The 22111-nt window shown below is 34.8% G+C and overlaps 1 protein-coding gene across 1 annotated transcript; it reads right to left on the bottom strand.

The window, feature by feature from the left end:
- Position 1: 1 nt before the first annotated feature.
- Positions 2-19591, bottom strand: LOC117331159 (1-aminocyclopropane-1-carboxylate synthase-like protein 1). Its single transcript, XM_033889756.1, has 13 exons — positions 19449-19591; positions 19255-19314; positions 16804-16874; positions 8170-8239; positions 7063-7129; positions 6385-6479; positions 5950-6024; positions 5641-5741; positions 4995-5124; positions 4520-4661; positions 3285-3427; positions 837-990; positions 2-590 (listed from the first exon to the last, which is right to left on the bottom strand). The coding sequence occupies exons 1-13, from the start codon at positions 19560-19562 to the stop codon at positions 553-555; spliced, it is 1260 nt and encodes a 419-aa protein (XP_033745647.1). The 5' UTR covers positions 19563-19591; the 3' UTR covers positions 2-552.
- Positions 19592-22111: the final 2520 nt, after the last annotated feature.

A 22111-nucleotide genomic window follows, 5' to 3' on the forward strand; every position in this document is an offset into this window, starting at 1 on the left:
TTCTCTTCCGGTAAGATGTCATGTTCTTAATTATAAACATCTTATTACTTTCTTTCTATAATTTCTAGGATTACACATTTAATCCATATCATATCTGTTATTCAAATCTAGCTACTATATACATGTAGGTCCCTTACAGTGTCAAAGGAACGGGCTATTTGACAAATGGAGTCACCTACAATATAGCTCCCTTACAGTGTCAAGGGAACGGACTATTTGACAAAGTGGAGTCACCAGCTGAGTTACCTTCACACTGTTGTTATAATGAACGTTGACGCTTGAGTGAAATGCAATGTGGTCAATGGCATAAAATATGTCAATTACAAAATGTTTGTATTGATGGTATATTCCTGTAATAAAGGCTGGTGTTTTTGGCTAAACGAAACGATGTAAGCAATACCTCTTGATTATCAGAGAATTATTTCGGACTTCACACACACCCTCTAAATATTAGCATCACTGGTTTGATTAGATCCGCCAGCAAAACTATCCAAAATCTAAGAAAAATCATCCAAACCATATTTGGATTGAAGAGACTAAAACTCCGGGGATTCAACATGTGGCCAGGATCTTTTCCATCCTCTTCAAACCTTAAATTGAAAAAAAAATTGAAAAATTGTTCATATGTAATACTGTGATTGTGTATTTTGATTCTTTTACTTAAAATAACTTAAAATCATTGGTTCAATAATTGATTTTTTTAATATAAACACACTACTTTCAATGGTAAGTTTATTTAATTGTAAAATGTATGGCTGTAGTTATAGACCATGATCACACAAAGAACATGTACAATATAATGCATAATTGGTACATATTATGTCATTAAAATATACCTTCTGTAATGTGGTCTTTGTGTATTGAGAAGGTGAGGCGGAACCATCCCGGGGAAGGAGAGAACATTTCTTTACCAGGACATATGTACAGACCGCCTTTTAATAACTTATGGAACAGCTTCAGCTCCTCTTCGCTTGTTTTGTTGGGAAGATACTACAACATACAACACAAGACAAACATATATATATTGCACTAATTATACATCTGTACTATTGAAACCTTAGACTTGTTGAAAAATTATTTTTTTTTAAATCACATGTGAATTCTTATAATGATGGCATACCTATTTGAAGTTTTTTTACTGTTTGAATAACTAACCATAGACTTTTTTTTATGTATTTTTGAAACAACCAATAAATTAAAAAAAAAAAAAAACACAACAAAAAACAAAAACAAGAGGCCCATGGGGCCTGTATCGCTCACCTGGTTGAATTAGACCAAATGTCAAAATAATGTTCATATTCAATTTGTTTTATTTGTAAATCTCAAACAATGCTATATATGGTTATAGTGTGGGAATCGTAACTGCTATAAAGATTAATGAAGTCCAGACTATCTAAGGTCTGAAAGTCCTCAAGAATTGTTTTTAGAACATGCATTCATCACTTTATTACTAGTAGCAATTTAAAGGAATTACCTCTATTTCCCCTATTGGGCCCCGCCCCTTTGGCCCCTTTGGGGTCAGAGTCACCATTTATGCAAAATCTGTTCCCCTTCCTCCAAGGATGTTTCTGACCAAATTGGGTTCAAAACCATTCATAACTTAATAACTAGTAGCGATTTAAAGGAATTACCTCTATTTCCAATATTGGGCCCCTCGGGGGTCAGAGTCACCATTTATGCAAAATCTGTTCCCCTCCCCCCAAGGATGTTTCTGACCAAATTGGGTTCAAATCCATTCATAACTTAATGACTAGTAGTGATTTAAAGGAATTACCTCTATTTCCCCTATTGGGCCCCGCCCCTTTGGCCCCTCGGGGGTCAGAGTCACCATTTATGCAAAATCTGTTCCCCTTCCCCCAAGGATGTTTCAGACCAAATTGGGTTCAAATCCATTCATAACTTAATGACTAGTAGCGATTCAAAGGAATTACCCCTATTTCCCCTATTGGGCCCCGCCCCTTTGGCCCCTCGGGGGTCAGAGTCACCATTTATGCAAAATCTGTTCCCCTTCCCCCAAGGATGTTTCAGACCAAATTGGGTTCAAATCCATTCATAACTTTATGACTAGTAGCGATTTAAAGGAATTACCTCTATTTCCCCTATTGGGCCCCGCCCCTTTGACCCCTCGAGGGTCAGAGTCACCATTTATGCAAAATCTGTTCCCCTTCCCCAAAGGATGTTTCAGACCAAATTGGGTTCAAATCCATTCATAACTTAATAACAAGTAGCGATTTAAATGAATTACCTCCATTTCCCATATTGGGCCCCGCCCCTTTGGCCCCTCGGGGGTCAGAGCCACCATTTATGCAAAATCTGTTCCACTTCCCCCAAGGATGTTTCTGACCAAATTGGGTTCAAATCCATTCATAACTTAATGACTAGTAGTGATTTAAAGGAATTACCTCTATTTCCCCTATTGGGCCAAGCTTCTTTGGCCCCTCGGGGGTCAGAGTCACCATTTATGCAAAATATGTTCCCCTTCCCCCAAGGATGTTTCTGACTAAATTTGGTTCAAATCCATTCATAACTTTATGACTAGTAGCGATTCAAAGGAATTACCTCTATTTCCTCTATTGGGCCCCGCCCCTTTGGCCCCTCGGGGGTCAGAGTCACCATTTATACAAAATCTGTTCCCCTTCCCCCAAGGATGTTTCAGACCAAATTGGGTTCAAATCCATTCATAACTTTATGACAAGTAGTGATTTAAAGGAATTACCTCTATTTCCCCTATTGGGCCCAGCCCCTTTGGCCCCTCGGGGGTCAGAGTCACCATTTATGCAAAATCTGTTCCCCTTTCCCCAAGGATGTTTCAGACCAAATTGGGTTAAAATCCATTCATAACTTTATGACAAGTAGCGATTTAAAGGAATTACCACTATTTCCCCTATTGGGCCCCGCCCCTTTGGCCCCTCGGGGGTCAGAGTCACCATTTATGCAAAATCTGTTCCCCTTCTGCCAAGGATGTTTCTGGCCACATTTGGTCAAAATCCAATAAGAACTTTTTGACTAGTAGCGATTTGAAGCAAATGTGACGGACGACGGACGGACGACGGACGGACGGACGACGGACGACGGACGGACGACGGACGCTACGCCATGACATAAGCTCACCGGACCTTCGGTCCAGGTGAGCTAACAAAAAGCTTTTGCTGTAAGAATAATAATAAAAGTTGTAGTTAAACGTGTGCTTTTAACAATATTTTTACATTGTCTTAAACAAAAAAAAATTAAAGTAAAAAATTATTAACCTTTTTTTATTTATCAACAACGCGACACATACAAACCTTCGTTAAATTCATCCAAATATAGCTCCCCGCGGTTCCGCGGTAGATTGGTATCCCAAGCTTTTCCAAACCAACAAGAGTAAACTTTAGATGCTCCTTTAAGCGCCTTCGGTAGGTGGGGAGGTACACTGTGTCGAGCCATTCTCAATTAAAAAAGAAACAAATCTTTCAAAATAGTGGAAAAAATCAAACCTCGCTATCATCATTATTCTTAATGAATCTCCATTATGGTTCACCACATATGTTACCAAGTTCCTTTAAATTTGTAAAAAAAATAAATAAATAAATAAATAAATAAAAAACTGTCAGTGTTGTGTTTCAAAAAATGATAACGCTTTAAACCCCAATTCAATGACGATACAATGGACAGCAACTGAATGACTGAATACACCAAATGACCAAGACATTCCGGAAGGCTACGCGTGTTGTGCTATATCGAGGACACCCCCGTGTAAGTCTTGATTAAATCCTGGTTATGTTACGAATCAATATGAGATCCCAAAACAAAACAAAATAGAAGTGAAATCAAAGGCGAAAGAAAGCGTGTTCTGGAAGGATAATGTAAAACACATGCCAGGCATTATATCGCATGTAAAAATGGAAAGTCACCAACAACCAAAAGAATCAATGTGACATTTGTATCATATACGGTGTATGTGGCGGAGACTAGATAACTATTCGTGTAACCTCACCAGCAAATGTCGACTTAGTGTAGCTGACCAATGCGGTGTGTATAGGCTTAGTTTATTATGTGGCAATGTCTGATGTAAACCCTCTATTAAAAGAAGATAACAACGATGCGGTTTTATATCAATGAATTTACCATAAAATCTTGTCGTATGGAAGCCCAAATAGTTCACACAGAGATATTACATAAAAACCACACAAATACAAATAATACCTTCATATATCAATTAAGAATTAGATGAACATATGCCGAAACATGAAAAAAAAAACCTGCATGGTAAAGTTGTGTCGTTCTTCTGAGATAATTTAGTGATATCAACGGTAAAAAGCGTGTTAAAACCTGATACATTTGTAGATAGCTGCTAGAATATCAAGTTTAAATAGTTCTTATTTGTCATGATCTAATTTTCTCTATCTCTTAAAGCAGTAGGGTGTTGGGGACTCGTATGTAATGAACCCTGAAGTAGGTGTCTTGTATACGTTACGTACCTGTATAATTAAAATAGATAAAAAAAATGAAATAAAAAAATGATTGTTGTTATACTAACCAGTATCAGAAATTATCCCATTTAAGATAATTTGAGCTGGTGCTGGAATTGTGCAGAACATTGATACTTTTCGAAGATAGTTTATCAGTCGGGTGTTTTTGCTGTGTAGCATTCCACATCTGAAGCCTGATAGAGAAAGATCCTAAAGAAGGAAGAATGCAATAAGAGAAAAATGTAGATACATTTTTCAAAAATCAGTAAGATGTCACTTTAAATGAGATCATTTAACAAACAATGTGTATATGATACTCTGCTACTAAAAGCTAAAATATAAGATATCTGTCGATTTTTCCCATTAATTTCTTGAATGAAATCTTATGTTTATTTTCTAAAAAATAGTATATAGTACCATGTTATATTAAAGTGTAAAAATGACATTTGTATCATTCATCCAGGGCTTGATTACACTAACGTGATTTACGTCTTACAGCAAATAGCTACGACATTATTTCGGACGGTATCATATACCCCGTACCTTACTGAATCCCCACAGGAAGTGGGTACGACACGGATCCGGGATATCACACTGTAGTACACTGGTGAATGTCGGTTTGTCGTAACATGACAGAGCGTAAATTTCGTCAACAATGATGTGGATCTCTTTACTAAAATAAAAGTTTTACATTGAACTTTACTCAGATTCCTTCAGGACATGGAGGTCTCTTTGGACTTGAAGAGGAAGAAACATATAGCTTATTGGCAGACAAAATAATATTCATAAAATTAAAACTTAGGGATTACATATATCACAATGTATTTATGATATCAACTAAATGGTGAGAAATATTATATATTCTAAATGACCATTTATATCCATGTAATATAGTTTGCTTGTCGCAAAATCCTTGCATTTCTTAACACCAAAATCAATTTTAAAATACATTTTTTCCAGAAATACAGCAGAATTTCTCTTTGGTTCTAAGCAATATATTGGCTTAGCTTATTTTAGTTTTGAGGTATACACTGTTATTTTAATTATCTTTTCAGATATGTTAAGATTGTGACGGACTAGACACGCCATAACATGCAGCATGCACTACATAACTTTAATTGTAATAGAGACTAGTGTATTAAAAGTGTGAAAAGGGTATGTCAAAACACATTATAGTACTACTGGCTACCTTGCGCAAAAGTCCAGCAGACTAGATACATCTTGCTTACTGTATACCTTCCCTGTTGGGTTTTGAGGATTACAGAGTATGATTCCTTTCACAGTGTGACCCTGTCAGGACAGAGGAAAGTACAATTGTGACAAGGGTTGCACTGACGTATTTCTACAACTACCTTGGAAGTTATCAATGACTCGTACATATTATTATATGTCTATAGTGTACGTCAACTTCAAAATGTTACAAAAGATTTGATGATATATAATATTTTGATAAGCACAGCTTTATGGGCGCTTTATGATAATCTATAATTTCATTTACCTCGTCAATAGCTTTGTTATAATACTTTTCAATGACGCTGAGGTGGAACTGGGCTGCGTCTCCAGTTTCACATTCCTTGAAGAGTGATATACAAAGAAATATATTATCAGCCTTGTTACATTAAGAAATTACCGTTACTGGTATTGTACCTTTAATTTCCATATCAAATCGGAATACGTCATTTCTTAGAATTGGTTAGCCTGAAACTTCTACTTTACTGCATTGAATATACCTTACATGAAGTTTCAACATGCTATATCATGATGTGAAAATAACCGCAAATGTCGATAGGCCTAACTGACTGATATCTAGAATGTATAACTGTAAACTGTAAATCAGTGTAACGTGAGTAAATAATGAATATTCTATATTTCTATACGACGGGAAACGGGGATGTTGAACATGATCTATCTATATCTTTTAAGTAAGAGATACCTCAAACATTGGTACTTCGTAGAAGCGGACACCGGCCACATCCCCTATGTCATTGAGAAAGCGTCCAAAGGAGGGTGTTGGACACAATATGGTGTCTACGAATACATAATACATATTATTCGATGTAAAAGCGAAACGTAATATCTGAATTGTGAACGTCTGATTTAACAAGAGGTCCATTGGGCATGTATTGTTCAGAAACTTAATGGCATTGTCGTTTTGACACATGATTAGTCATCTTCAAATCGGATATGTGTCATGCCTTTTAACAAACTGAAACACTTTTACAAAAGAAACCACCGCGATAGTTTATTTTGGTTGAAACGTACCGACTTTTGCCATTACTGACTTGTCATATTTTAACGAGTTTGAATAGTGGCATATCGTACATGTACTGTACTTGACGTTCTTTTCAATATCGACCTTTATCAAATTCATTGAATCAGGGGGTTATTCCAATTGATATTTTGACATTTAATTTGAATTCGCATCCTAGGTATTAGCACTTAATGCCTTCAGCATCACGGACGAGTCCTAGAATGATGAAAAGTTATAAAATGCTGTTATATGCATTTTGGTTTGTATTTGTATTAAAAGGTGTTAATATCTTTTGTCTTTGTAAAATACTTTGTTGGTTTATAAGGCACACCATGAATTGATATAAAGCACGTGACCTACCGCCTTCATCAGCGATTGCTAACGCTGCTGCATTGACTATAGCGGTAACTCCATCTAGTAGTACCATCTGAAAATGACAATGAATTCCTTAATCAAAATACGTTCAATACACCTCTACTTACTATTTACTCTACATAGATTTAACTGATTAAATATATTATACCCACCGACTTTGCTTAGCTGTATTTTAGGTTTGTGTAATAGCCTGGAATCTAAACACCCCTGCCGACCTAGAAACACATGTACTCAGGTGTTCAAATCAGGCGAGTGGCGGACGGATCGGTAGTTACCAAACACACAGTCAGTTACCAAACGACGCTAGAGACGGCGAGAACTTATTACTGAACTTCTATGTGCAGGCTACAGTTTCACGAAATATTTTTCGCATAGTTTATTTTACTTATATGAAGGTGATCAAAAGATACTGGAGCACACTAAAACGTCGAAGGTATCAGTTGCCTACATCTTTTGGAGATGAATGGGAGGAGCATAAACAAGATAGCCATATGTCAGCTTAATTAATGCTACATGAATAAAGTATTACGATTTACGCTAAAATTAGGAATGAAGATAAATATATATCAAGAACGCTTTCTGCGGGCACAAATATATCAACGATAATTAAATTTGCAATTCGAATCCTAGCTCATGCAGTTTGCCTCGTGAAATTCTAAAAATGAAATTTCGCTCACCCTCGTCTGTATAGTTTAATCCATTCTGTTTGCATTGCCATTACAATTAAAGGACACACGTATTACAAATACTTTCGAGTAAAGATGTCGGTAAAGTAATGCAGTTTAAGTATGGGGTTGAGAGATATGTAGTTTTACCAAAACCCTGGTCTCGGGAAACCAGAAACTTGCTATATAGACAAAAAATATTCACATCAATACTATAACAACGTACTGGTAGATGTATACACGGCTACAGTTTTTGGTATAATACATACATTGTACATATAACTCAATCTCAAATTGTTACCTTTATCTCATGGCGTTTAATCGACCCCAATTCAAAAGCAATTAGTTTAAATTTTCGAATATATATTAAGAATACAACAGGGTACAAACATTTTACATGAAATATTATATAAAGTAATCAAGCTACCTCTTGCGGATCAAGAGGCTCCGTTAATTCCAATTTGGTTGCTAAAAACTTGCCAATGTTTCGACGTAGTCTGTAAGATAAAATAAACTTAATATTTCTTAATGACAAGTGACACATACAATGGCAATTTAAATGTTTTAAAATATTTCTAATTTAGATATTTTCTCTGTGCACATATGAATTGATAAATGTTCATAATTCTTCAAAAGAAAGACAGAATTTAGTGTGGATAAAGTAATATATTCATGATCATGTATGAAAATGTTTGAGAATTACATTGATTATATCTTTAAAAAGCGACATTTTATGATGCTCTTTGTTATAAAGTCAAAGTACTGTACATATTTCCTCCAAATCCCGATTTTCCTACCTTTGACCTATTTTTTGTCTTATATATTATGACAAAATTGTATGACTTAAGAACGCGTATATCTTAAGGAAAGAATAATAATGCTCATTTCATTTCACAAAACTTCCTGTGAATAAAAATATAACGGGTTATATGTATTTATCTATAAGTTATACTGGACAAGGCGTTGATACCGACAATATAAATGTTGCATCACCAGGTAAACAGCAAATCTCGCTTAAGTCATGTAACCACGCAGCCTGCCGTCAAAGCACGTGGATATGAGAAATACTTCTATGAAACCGAATGACAGATGTTTTTTCCCCACTATTTTAAACCAATAATCTTTCAGGATATCTGTGAGGAACTACAGCATATATTCGTTGTCCTTCTTTCACAAAGACAAAAGAGAATATCGACATAACGGAACTTTATGACCCCATCTTTAAACAACGAAAAAGTATAAGGAAAAATATTCTCTAAGTGTTCCGCAAAAGTAAGCGTCTTTCACTGCTATCTCTATACAAGTCTAGGTCAAATTCTAGTTAGGTAAAACTCTGAAACGGAGAAATAGGGTGACGACCACGCAACCACAAGGCTGATAAACAAGTTTAGAATACGTCTGACTTCAAATGCACATGCCATAACCAGGATCACTCTCATGATCTCATCGTGTCTTTTTATGGGCCCCTAGTTGTACGTATAACGAAATTTATAAAGCCGTTCGCCTTTCATTGAAAAGAAAGCTCTCATTAGAAGAGAAAACAAGACGTTCCTTAAGTTAGGAATTGGAAATGGTAATGTAAAGAGAGAGAACAATCAAACATTTTGATTTTCTCAAAATCTGCATTCCATTAATCTCACTTCTGGAGTAAATAGGACTGCAACCCTGGCTTAATTGTACTACGAATGGTAGTAAGAAGTTTAGATCATCCTTAGTTGGACAATTACTCGAGACAGCCATAAAACATGGTTTGTAAATACCCTGATGAAGTTTAGAAATCCATTAAAGATTGCAATACTGAAAAATGATTTGTCTTTTTAGAAAACTGTTGAATATGTGTAGGTAGGGTTTCCTGGTAATCAAGCTTTTTTCTGACAGAAAATGTCATAGTGTTTACAGACGAATATTAAGATTTCAAGATTTTATTCACTCAGGACACACCAAGTGTGTAACAAGAGGTCAATATGACAAAACAATGTACATTGCTTACATGATAATAACGTGAACATACAAGAGTGTATGCACTAACGAAGTTATAAGCAATGATATCAAATGTCAGATTATTAGATATCTTATCTGGAGTCTCGTGTGTTTACTGTTATAGTGTGGTTTTGATATCGGTATCAAGAAATATAGACTCGCGTTTACTATTTATGATTTTAAGCAGCTCATTCTTTTAAGAAAATAGATCTAATGGATTTAAACCACTCTGACAGTCAATCAGATGTTCTCGTTTTATCAGTGGGATATTCTTCAATTTCAGCATATTTTTACTGACTGATGTTATATCAATATAGGATTGGACATCAGGCAGACCATATATAAGTCCTCTCCTTACATAAAACAGGTAAACAAACTTAAACATATTTACATACAACCAATATTGATTATACAATAAGAAGGGATTATCTTCTTAGTCTGTTCTGGTTTTTACATGATTAGTAGAAAGTATCTTCTTAAAAGATGATGATTAAATTGTTGTGAAATGTAAAGGTATACCTATAATTAGTAGTATTCGCTGAGGCTGAGTACATGAGTACACATATGTGTTGTATGTTAGTGATTGTGTGTGTGTGTGTGTGTGTGTGTGTGTGTGTGTGTGTGTGTGCAAGGCTGTGTGTGTGTGTGTGTGTGTGTGTGTGTGTGTGTGTGTGTGCAAGGCTGTGTGTGTGTGTGTGTGTGTGTGTATGTGTGTGTGGGTGTGTGTGTGTGTGTGTGTGTGTGCAAGGCTGTGTGTGTGTGTGTGTGTGTGTGTGTGTGTGTGTGTGTGTGTGTGTGTGCAAGGCTGTGTGTGTGTGTGTGTGTGTGTGTGTGTGTCATGTTGGATGTAGGTATGCAAGTCTGTATCATACATGTACATGTTAATAGAATTGATTATAAGCTATCATTCTACTCTAAATGTTTGTGTGATATAACCATTGATGCTTACATTCCTGAATCTATTTCTTGATATATATATATATATATATACTTCACTGTCTATGATATTTACTGTATTGGCTGTATTCACTTTACTCTGTATATATGTGGTACCTTTGGAGAGGACTTATATAGGCTTGCATGTTGTCCAATCCATTTGTTTTATAGCAATAAAATTTGTTGAAATGAATTAGGTATACCTATTTGGTCAAATTGAGTTTAGTCCTCCAACAGCTACAGACCGACAGTCCATATGTATATAACATAATAGTCATTCACTGATGGGGATCAAAACCCAATTTCACCAGATAGGATATATATAGTTGGTGAGTGGAGTTACAGTAAAGCTTACAAATTACATGATCAGTCTAAAATTGCTGCTGTAGAAGTTACCTCGATTTAACATGCATATTATAAACTATAATATGAATGAAGGCAAAGCCTTGGAAGAACACAGCTAATCTAATTGTCCCTTGTATAGGTGTATATATATATGTTTGTTATATATGTAATTTTTTTCATTATATTCATGCATCATGATAAGTCATCAAAAGGCCTTAAATAACAAGAATTATACAGAATTCTATATCTCATCTTTCCCGCTTTATCAATAACATTTTTCAATTTATGAAGTAGTATTCAAGTAATTAAATAATATCAGTAACCAAGTGTTCAGTGAGACATTAAGATAGGGTGAAAACTGAACTTTAATGAAAATTCTCAAAATTCAGTTTTGAGGCCAAAATATGTGAATCTGTAAAGACATTTAAGTTTCAATTAGATTAATATTGCTTTTATAACACAGTTTAGAATGAATCTTAACATAACTTCACAAAATCACCTGTTAGTATTTTTATTTTACCCAAAAATAGGTGAACCTGGAAAAAAATCCTCTAAATGATGGATACTGGTGCATGTACAACAGTATATATGATTGTATCAGTACCCTCACCAGTTTCAATTCAATCTGACAGCATGCAACTCAATAACACTGTCAAATGTGGACTTTAAACAAATATTGACGCCACTGCTATTAAATACATTTGTAGTGATGGTTGTAAACTCGCTTTTATTTAATAAATTAATAGAACATTTTAAATAAGGCCAAAAAGTGTGATTTCTGTATATGAATTAAACAATTATTTCAATAACCCATCCCTTATAGGGTATAACAGATCTAGAACAGGACACCATGTGGTAAAAAAAATAAAGGAAAAAAAACCCTAATATATTGAAAAGTGCCTTAATCAAGTCTCTTTCATCCATGAAGGATGTTTGATTTCTTCATATCTGGAAGTTTAGAAGTTTCGTCAATTTTACGCTTTTTGGTCCCACTACTCAGGCCACTGTACATGTGGATCAGTCATTATAGTGCCAATATATATATTTATATATATATTTAATCGATACACAAAGTTTCTACGAGTTTTATTCTATATATATGTATATACCAGTGGCGTAGGAAGTCGTCAAAAAGTGGGGGGGGGGCAAAATTTTTTTTAACCTTACATTTTACACACTAAACAAATCGTATGCCATCTCCGCAAAATTAGCCAATAATTATCATTTCAACATCCCATGATAGTTTTGATAATTTATGTAGTACAAAATAAGTTATTTACGCAAATCAGAATATATATATTAAATATAGCAAAACATGAATCACCAGGCCCGCCCAGGGCGGGGGGGGGGTCCAGTAATTTAGTAATAATGCGAGCGCCGTAGGCGCGAGACGATTTTTTTTTTGCGGGGTCCGAGGGGCCGCCCAGCGGGTCCAGGGCAGCGCCTTGATATGGGGTCAAGGGGGTCTAAGCCCTCCGCGGAAAATGAATATAGTACATTTCCAATAATTCGGGATCAGGCGCGGATCCAGGAGTTTTCGAAAGGGTGGTCCAGTAATTAAGTGATCATGGGAGCGCCGTAGGCGCGAACAGATTTTTTTTCCTTTTTGCGAGAGGTCTGGGGGCCTCCCAGCGGGTCCCAGGGTGGCGAAGTCCCCCTGTAGATCTGCAATCGAAAGGGGGGCCAGTAATTTAGTGATAAAGCGAGCGCCGTAGGCGCGAGCCGATTTTTTTTTTGTATTTCCTCGTACCTGTCGGTAATAAGTATCACTCTATTCACGTTAAAACCGCGCATTCTTCTTCATGTTGTGTTTCTGTCTTTTTTCTCATTATGAACTCAATTAACTTCACAAATTATCATCAACTTATTGAATCTATGTGATGAAGTTGAGCAAAATTTCTTATAAAGATATAAATATTGACTTACCAGGCTGTTGCACAGGTCTGAGGATTGATATACTAGTATAAAAGTCGGAATGTTCCGGATGTACAAGATAAAGTTTTTATCGTTGCCTTCAAGAAAACATTATCGGTTCGGAAATATATAGATATTTATCGAAATGAATATATAAATTCGCGTTTTATCCCCTTTTTTTAGATTTTGGATGTCAAAAAGTGGGGGGGCAAAAAGATATGTTTGCCCCCCCCCACTGAAAAAAGTGGGGGGGGGGGGGGGGGGGGGGGGGGGGGGGGGGGCAATTGCTTTTCGTAACCTCGGTAATTCCCGATCGGTTACGGACGACATGATAAAAATAAAAGCGAAAACATACCGCTGTTTTGTTATTATTTTTTCATCTGAGAACAAAAGACATATATCACTAATGTTAAAACACTATAGAGAGACTTTGGTGTTGATATTGTTCAAGATTTTTACTACATCCGGTTTTAAGCCATTCCGGTACCGGTTTTTTGGACCATACGATTTTCTTTGTTCGTATGTATGGGAAGGGAGGCAACTCTTGTTGGAGGTACCGTTTTCCAGTATTTAGAGAGCTTCGCTCGGGCGCCTTCGGCGCCCTAGAGCTGCGCTCTTATTACAATAATGCCAATTTCCATCCAGTCCATTCTCCACCAGTTGTGCATTGATAAGGTGTTAGAGGTGTACTGTATATGCTACATAACTAAATAAGTTTGAGTGAAAATAAAAATGAAAATAAAAATGGGGGATGATGCATACCAGAGACATATGTCTCTGTGCATACCAAATATTAAATCTTCCAGTTTCATGTATGTACTGTGTTACACATTTTAGTATGTCAATATTGACATTATTTTGTTACATATATTACATCCTTTTAGAAGAGTATTAATATTACAGTGACTGTGATCATTTTGAGTGTTTATTTGTGCTAAGCTTTGAGTAAGATGTTGACCAGCATTATTAAATAAAGGACATTGAAACATGAAATGTTGCATATTCATTTTCATACTTACATACACATGCTGCTTATTAAACTAGGTGATCATTATGAAGATCTGAATTTAGATTTGAGGCATTATTTCTTAATTGGTTGAGTATAATGTTATATTTTCTTTCTCCATTGTACTTGAAAATATTACTTATCTCATATATGTCATTATTATTATTATTACAAGCTAACCGGTAATAAGTATTTATATATTAAAGTATTTAAACGGTAAAAAATGTAATCCAGACGATTCTGCCGTTGATACATTTATTATGAGGTGTTTACAAAAGGATACGATATTAACGTGGCCCTGTGGTCAGGGTCAGCTGAGGGAGTCAGATCAGACCTGCAGACCAGTCAATTTTAAACAAAGATGCACCCTGTACCTGAGAAATACAAATATACTTGATAGAAATATCCCGCAATTAAGTAATTAGATCGACTATGGTTCAGAATATGAATTATTTTTATGACCATACCGTAACTGTAAAACGAAAGTAGGTATAGTCCAACTACATAGGTTACGATACAATAGCTATGAATTAAATCTGTGTTACTTTCCGTTGTATTTTAGCACATTGGTGTCTCAAAAATTGCGAAAATAATCCGGAAATGTTCAATGGTCTTCTGTTTTTATTATCGTCGTGTTTTCTGAGTCACGTTCTAATAACCGACGCCACGAAATGTCATACAGCTAATGGACCGAAGTGTTATCCACTCCAAACCTCCACTTATCGACTATAGATGCCTGATTCTATAGCAGGTGGGCTTCCTACGTCATCAAATTCATTTCTCGCGAAATTTCTGGGAAATCTAAAACAGTTCTTTAAATGAAATGAAGCGAAAAAAATAGAAAACGTCTAAATAAAAGCATCGTGATCAGTATTGAGTACAACGTTAAAGTTCATTGTAAATAAATTGCTACTACTTGCTAACCTAAAGCATAAGTAATTTAAATCAAATTATTTTAAAATCAATATTTCGTTTCTATTATAATCTTGAAATTTGTATCACAAGATCATTTAGAAGCTTTGCAGTACTGACTCTTTCAAACGCACAGATGTTTTGATTTTAGCAAAGATGGCGACCCGAAGCTGTGAGGCGGATTGGATTGGAATTAAACTGCGTATATTTCGGCAAGTAAACATCGTACAATGTCCCAGTGTGGTCTGATCATCTAATTTTGTCATAATGTATTCAGAACAGTTGTGGTTTAGTCGCTACGGTCATTAACATAAAAATTCGGATTATTATATAAATACTTATTTAATTACAAGCTAACCGGTAATAAGTATTTATATATTAAAGTATTTAAACGGTAAAAAATGTAATCCAGACGATTCTGCCGTTGATACATTTATTATGAGGTGTTTACAAAAGGATACGATATTAACGTGGCCCTGTTGTCAGGGTCAGCTGAGGGAGTCAGATTAGACCTGCAGACCAGTCAATTTTAAACAAAGATGCACCCTGTACCTGAGAAGTACAAATATACTTGATAGAAATATCCCGCAATTAAGTAATTAGATCGACTATGGTTCAGAATATGAATTATTTTTATGACCATACCGTAACTGTAAAACGAAAGTAGGTCTAGTCCAACTACATATGTTACGATACGATAGCTATGAATTAAATCTGTGTTACTTTCCGTTGTATTTTAGCACATTGGTGTCTCAAAAATTGCGAAAATAATCCGGGAATGTTCAATGGTCTTCTGCTTTTATTATCGTCGTGTTTTCTGAGTCACGTTCTAATAACCGACGCCACGAAATGTCATACAGCTAATGGACCGAAGTGTTACCCACTCCAAACCTCCACTTATCGACTATAGATGCCTGATTCTATAGCAAGTGGGCTTCCTACGTCATCAAATTCATTTCCCGCGAAATTTCTGGGAAATCTAAAACAATTCTTTAAATGAAATGAAGCGAAAAAAATAGAAAACGTCTAAATAAACGCATCGTGATCAGTATTGAGTACAACGTTAAAGTTCATTGTAAATAAATTGCTACTACTTGCTAACCTAAAGCATAAGTAATTTAAATCAAATTATTTTAAAATCAATATTTCGTTTCTATTATAATCTTGAAATTTGTATCACAAGATCATTTAGAAGCTTTGCAGTACTGACTCTTTCAAACGCACAGATGTTTTGATTTGAGCAAAGATGGCGACCCGAAGTTCTGAGGCGGTTTGGATTGGAATTAAAATGCGTATATTTCGGCAAGTAAACATCGTACAATGTCCCAGTGTGGTCTGATCATCTAATTTTGTCATAATGTATTCAGAACAGTTGTGGTTTAGTCGCTACGGTCATTAACATAAAAATTCGGGTTATTATATAAATACTTATTTAATTATTACATGTATTTGTTGATTTAATGAGTTGTTTTAATGTATTAGCATTTAAGACTTCTATGTCTAGTTGATTAAATTCATTAAGAGTTGATGGGGAAAAACGTTTTGAGTTAATTTCAGTTCTGCAAAGTGGGGGATTGAAAATGTCGATTATTTCTAAGTAGATATCTAATGTGTTTGTTGTCATTAATGTGTGGTTCAATAATATCTGCAAGGTATTTAGTTGTTTCATTAATTCATTAATTCAAGTTTATGATTCTTTCGTCTACAGTCAATAGTTTCATTTCTAGTTTCGATGTATAATTTATCATTGGATGTCCCCCTTCTTAATCCTGTAATTATTCTAAGAGCTTCTAATTGGTTGATTCTAAGCAGATATTATTTTTGTTTGTACAATTATCCCAGATTACATCCCCATATTCTAAAATTGGACTTATATATGAGGTATGAATGGTCAATAGGCGTTTTCTATCAACTTTGTTGGGATATTCTTCGATGATTTGGACCCTAACAAAATGACCTCTAACTTACATTTCGAATCCCGAAAAGTTGAAATAATACAGCGACAATTTGTCTGCGATTAAAGGCGCCAATTCCTCAATCTGCAATGAAAAGGATACCAAATTTTCGAAATGTATAAAGGAATTAATGTACAGTGGAACTTCGTTAACTCGAAGTCGACGGGACCACGAAAAAACTTCGAGTTATCCGAGTGTTCGAATTAAGCGAGTTATCGTTTTTGGTGAAAAGTTTGGTCAATATTTGTCAACATTATATAATCATTATAACTTCGCTCTGTCGCTCATCAGTTTAGTGTGAAGACTGGTCAATACATGTAAATATATATGTAATGTTTCGTTATGTCACTTGTTATTTGGTGTAGTTTTGCCGATATACAGTCACGATAAAGTTTCTTTCACTTAGTCATTTCAATAACGATCTGATGTGCAAGTCATGTTTGCAAAAGGTAAACGATAAAACGGAATTCGACAAAATAACAAGTTATTAATGTCAAAACAAATAACCGTTTAAGTTTAACACAGATTGCATACAAAACGTAACAGAACCATTACCTTTATTGGACATATATAAAATACTGTTTGATCGGCCTACTTACTTTTTATTGATAACCACGCCATTTCCATGTGTATTAGCACCGGAAGTTGGGCTGCGCATGTGCGTATAAAATGTTACTGTAACTGAGTTGGCGTTTTATCCGATTTAATAGACAGCACTGACCGTTACAGTTGTACTCTGAACACCTCGGCAGTAATTACGCTATTGTTTCAGCAGTTTAAAGATTTAATAGGCGCCGGTGACTGTGTCATTCTACACCTGTAAAAACATCAGCCGGGTAGATCTACCGGTGTGTCAGAGATTAGTTCCGCTTGAGCAAACGGGTAGATGAGTTGTTGACTATCGTGTGTACTGATATCGGCGACCGCCTTGGGAAATTACCTGATGTAAGTAAAGCAGTACTTTTTATCACCAAGACTTGTTGTTATAAGATTCAACCGACAATTTCTTTTATGAATTTATGAAGCACTTATAATAGCATGTAGGTTAGTAGTGCCGATATGTTCAGTATTACAAACGGAATTTAGCTCTTAAAAAATGTCGGCGTTTGCCACCGATCGACGAAAATTATACTTCGAGTTATTCGAACATTTCAAGTAGGAGTTTTATTGTTGGGACCAAATTTTTACTTCGTATTATCCGAGTTTTTCGAGTTATCCGAATTCGAATTATCCGAGTTTTTTTTTACTAAGATAAAGAGAGAATTCGGCCGGGACCGGCGAGGTACTTCGAGTTAAGCGGGGTATTCGAGTTATCCGAGTTCGAGTTAACGAAGTTCCACTGTACATAATTAGTCTGTAAATGACGTTCACGATATTTCATATATGCTATTCAGGTACAGATTTGTATTGATTTTTACTGCAGCAGTTGGAATATTTAAGCAAAATAAAAAAACGAAAATATTTATCGGTATATATAGAGATAAAGAGTAAATGCATTGATATAAGATTAACATGTGAAGGCTACCTGGCAAAACTGGGGTTTGTTATCAGGAGAATACCGCACAGTCACTCCATTGAATGGACACTTCTCTAAAGTAAATATAGGTATGTGGAGTGGTTTCGGGACAAAAATGTTGGAAGCACAACAGCAGACCATAGATAAAGTTTATATGGTGCATGTAACCAATGTAATAATGTTTTCATTGAACTTTTGGTTAAAGTATATTATACTGTATTCTTTCGAACCACTTTCTGCATACGGTTTTATGACTAAAGATTTTCAAACAATGTATGGATTAACAGTAACTATTAGGCTTTGCTATCTAAATGCCCTCGGGTTGTCTTAATATATAAAGACACTCGTGTACCTTTAAAAGAAGACAAATCTCACTTGAAACAGGATTTTTCAAAGTAATTATATTTTCTAATGCCTTTTTTCATCGAATGTGTGAAGAAATGATGATATATCAGTCCAATACTACACAAACAAATCTTGTGCAAGTTAAAAAAAAAAAACATGTTATAACAAATTCATTTTTAGTCTGCAAGAACATGTTTACGTCAACCGGAACTGCAGTGATATTATTTCATAGCAGATCATTCATTATGTTTAATGTATAAAGATACACAAATGCTTGAAATTATCGAAAACAAGCGATAACACGATTTTAGCTGACCTATCCGAATTTCGACCAATTGCATTTATCAGTCGATACTCTTATAATCTTATGTTATCGTTATCTGATTACACTCACCTAAAATGATATGCAAAAAATAAACAGCACAAACTTATGATACGGGTTTAAAAACAGTGCATAATACAAACTGAAAAAAAATCAATTTGTAATTGTAAACCAGACGCAGTTCAACATTTTTGTTATTTATTCATTTTTTTATTTGTTTATTTATTTATTTATTTTGTATTTTTGATGTATAAATTAAAAAGTACATGATACGTATTTACCTTCTTTAGCCATATGTCCTCACATGTCTTGTTCTCCACCGTACCAAGGTTGACGATGCCCTACAATCCAAATATTAAAATTAAGATTAAAGAGACTTGCCCTTAAATCATCACACATCACACATAAACAATTATTGTAATTTAATAGGAAAATATGACCATTTGATAATATATTAAATCTCAACTATGCTTACGTTAGGATTATCAATCGGATGGTATGCATTCGACAGGGCTTCCATGAGGTAACTTCCTAAGAAATCGGTAGTTTCCAAGGCTCTGTCCGCTCGTTTTGACAACATACCCGCCATGTTTCGTAACTGCAGTATACGTTCTGTTGTTCCCCCTTATATGCAGGTTTGATCGTTTGTTAATATGTTCTTATCTGAGACATGTGCAGGCCTACATGCAGGTTAATCACAAATACCTGCTGTACGGTGCATGATGCTGTCAGATATGACAAGTGATTGCTTTATACACAAATAAAGCAATCAGGTCACAAGATAGGCAGATGTAGCAAGTGAAAAAATGTATTCGTTATAAAATATCTACCGTTATAATCAATAAACAGTCACAAGACTATTTTTTTTCTTAAATGGATTATCATTAAACATGCTATCTACTATCGCTACGATAAAATGCATTACACACATATATATGCTGTCGATTTCCCTTCCGGATTCCTTTGGTCTTAAACACCATTGGCGAGCCCTAGAATGACACAATACTTTATTAATAATTGTTTGAATTCATTTTGGTTGCTTAAGTCATATCTAAAGTAAAATGGGGGGGAAAATGTTCCTCGATAAAGATAGACAGGTATAAAACCAATGCCTTTTTTCTCCCTGAAATTAGGATCGTGGAGGGGGGTTGTGTTTTCTCTAATTCTTGAAATTTTGGTTTGTTGGGAATCGACACTTGTTTAATGGTATCCTATGTTCTTGTTGCGCGGTGGTATTGATATGAAAGGATGACACTCCTGCGTCTTATTGTACACAATGACATATGTTGAGACAAGATAAAGCGAGATATTTACTCGTTGTTTCTTATCCGAAAAACATATCTGTTGAACCTCAGTTTATGCGATTTTTTCCAAACCGTGCGTTCGCTTTTCTTTCTCTATATATATACACACTAACAATAATCTCTCTCAAGAAGAAATTTTGTATTTTATTGGGTTTTTAAAAAAAATAATTTTTTTTTTTTGACTCCTATACAAACGTCATACAGGTATTCGTTATCACTGTTTACTTCAATCTGCTATCGCTGATATATGTTTGATAAAATAGTCAAATTTAATTTTGATCTTGCCCCAGTTTCATAAATGATCCCATATAAAGGAAATCCTTACCTTAGATTTTTTAAAGGACCCATAATTGGATTTTAGGACAAAATCTCAGCGAAAAGACTCACACTGATTCGGATTATATATATATATTTATATTACAAACATTGATTAATGACAATTACTATCGATTTAGTAATTACATATAATGAAATCGCAATACTGGTCATGTAACTATATAATATGCGAAAAAATATATTGAGCAAAGCACATTTGTTGTGAAATTAATGTCATAACTTGATAATAATTTTTATGACATGCTGTGAAGGTTCTATTTGGAAAATCATACTGTCTTCTATTAGATGCCACGACTACACAAACCCATAAACACATTATAGCCCCTTGTGATAACTTGACTAGGTAAAGGCAATAATCGCCTGTCTAATTCTGTTACGGTTTAACACTCATCCTTAACGTTTTATTTGGTACGAGAATTGTATGGATTTTCCAAATTTTAACAAAACTTTATTTCCATATTACCATATATGAAGGAGCGTCATAAGAGGGATAACTCTTTATTGTCAGAGAGATAGTTAAAACAATATATTTTATATTCTGGGAGCAGCAGTTTTATGCTGGGACAAACTTTGATTGTGATATCAAATGTCCAAAATTTTCGAAATCAGTTACATACAGTTAAATGCAGCTCATATTCTTAATTTTACATGTTAAGGTCAATCATTTTCCATTCTTGCTAGAATTCCAATTTTAGCCTCAAAGTACGTAATAGTTACATCGTGCAGTTTATCATTGTTAGGCATATGCTGTATATATAACTAACTGTATAGATGTTATTATGTGAATACTATGTGCATTAATTTTATAAGTAGATTAGGATAAGGGAAATCCGAAGAAATGAAGTCAATTGTTGCAAGTATAGATTTTCCTTATAAAAATGACCTATCGTTAGATATATTTGCCATGTGATGAAAGTCAAGTTTAGAAAATATACTTCGATTTATTTCATTTATGCGAATTTATTACTGTACATATCTTTTATATCAGATAGTGATCATTTGCTTCACAAAAGGTGTTAAACCATTCTGTGTTTTGCAACATTTATATAATAAGTAGTAAAACGTTGTAGACACCATCATATGTAAGTATACAATAACTAAATAAATGTATATAACATTCAAACCTGTCTACAAAGGAAAGTAGTGGAAACGAACAAATTTGCCGTCGTGAAGAGGTGTCCTTCATGTAAAGGTCGGATGTTTCATGCCGGAAACTTTGCCATGTGAACCAAAGTCTACTCAAACAATATTCATATAATAAGACTATTTCAAAATCTTACTTGTAATGGAGATGCATTTGTAGCTATACACACACAGCGGTAGTATATAACTTACCAATTATCATTGTATTCTATTTATCATAAGAACATTTTGTCTGAGCCGCAGCCAATTTCACTCGATCATGCTCGCTATGTTGTCATTGTATTATGAGAAAACAGACAGAAAATGAAACAAACAGTCTAAATCTCGTACATTTAAGGACGTGCGAGGTTTTGAA

Source organism: Pecten maximus, chromosome 7 (assembly GCF_902652985.1).
Source record: "Pecten maximus chromosome 7, xPecMax1.1, whole genome shotgun sequence".
In the NCBI taxonomy this organism is placed as follows: domain Eukaryota; kingdom Metazoa; phylum Mollusca; class Bivalvia; order Pectinida; family Pectinidae; genus Pecten; species Pecten maximus.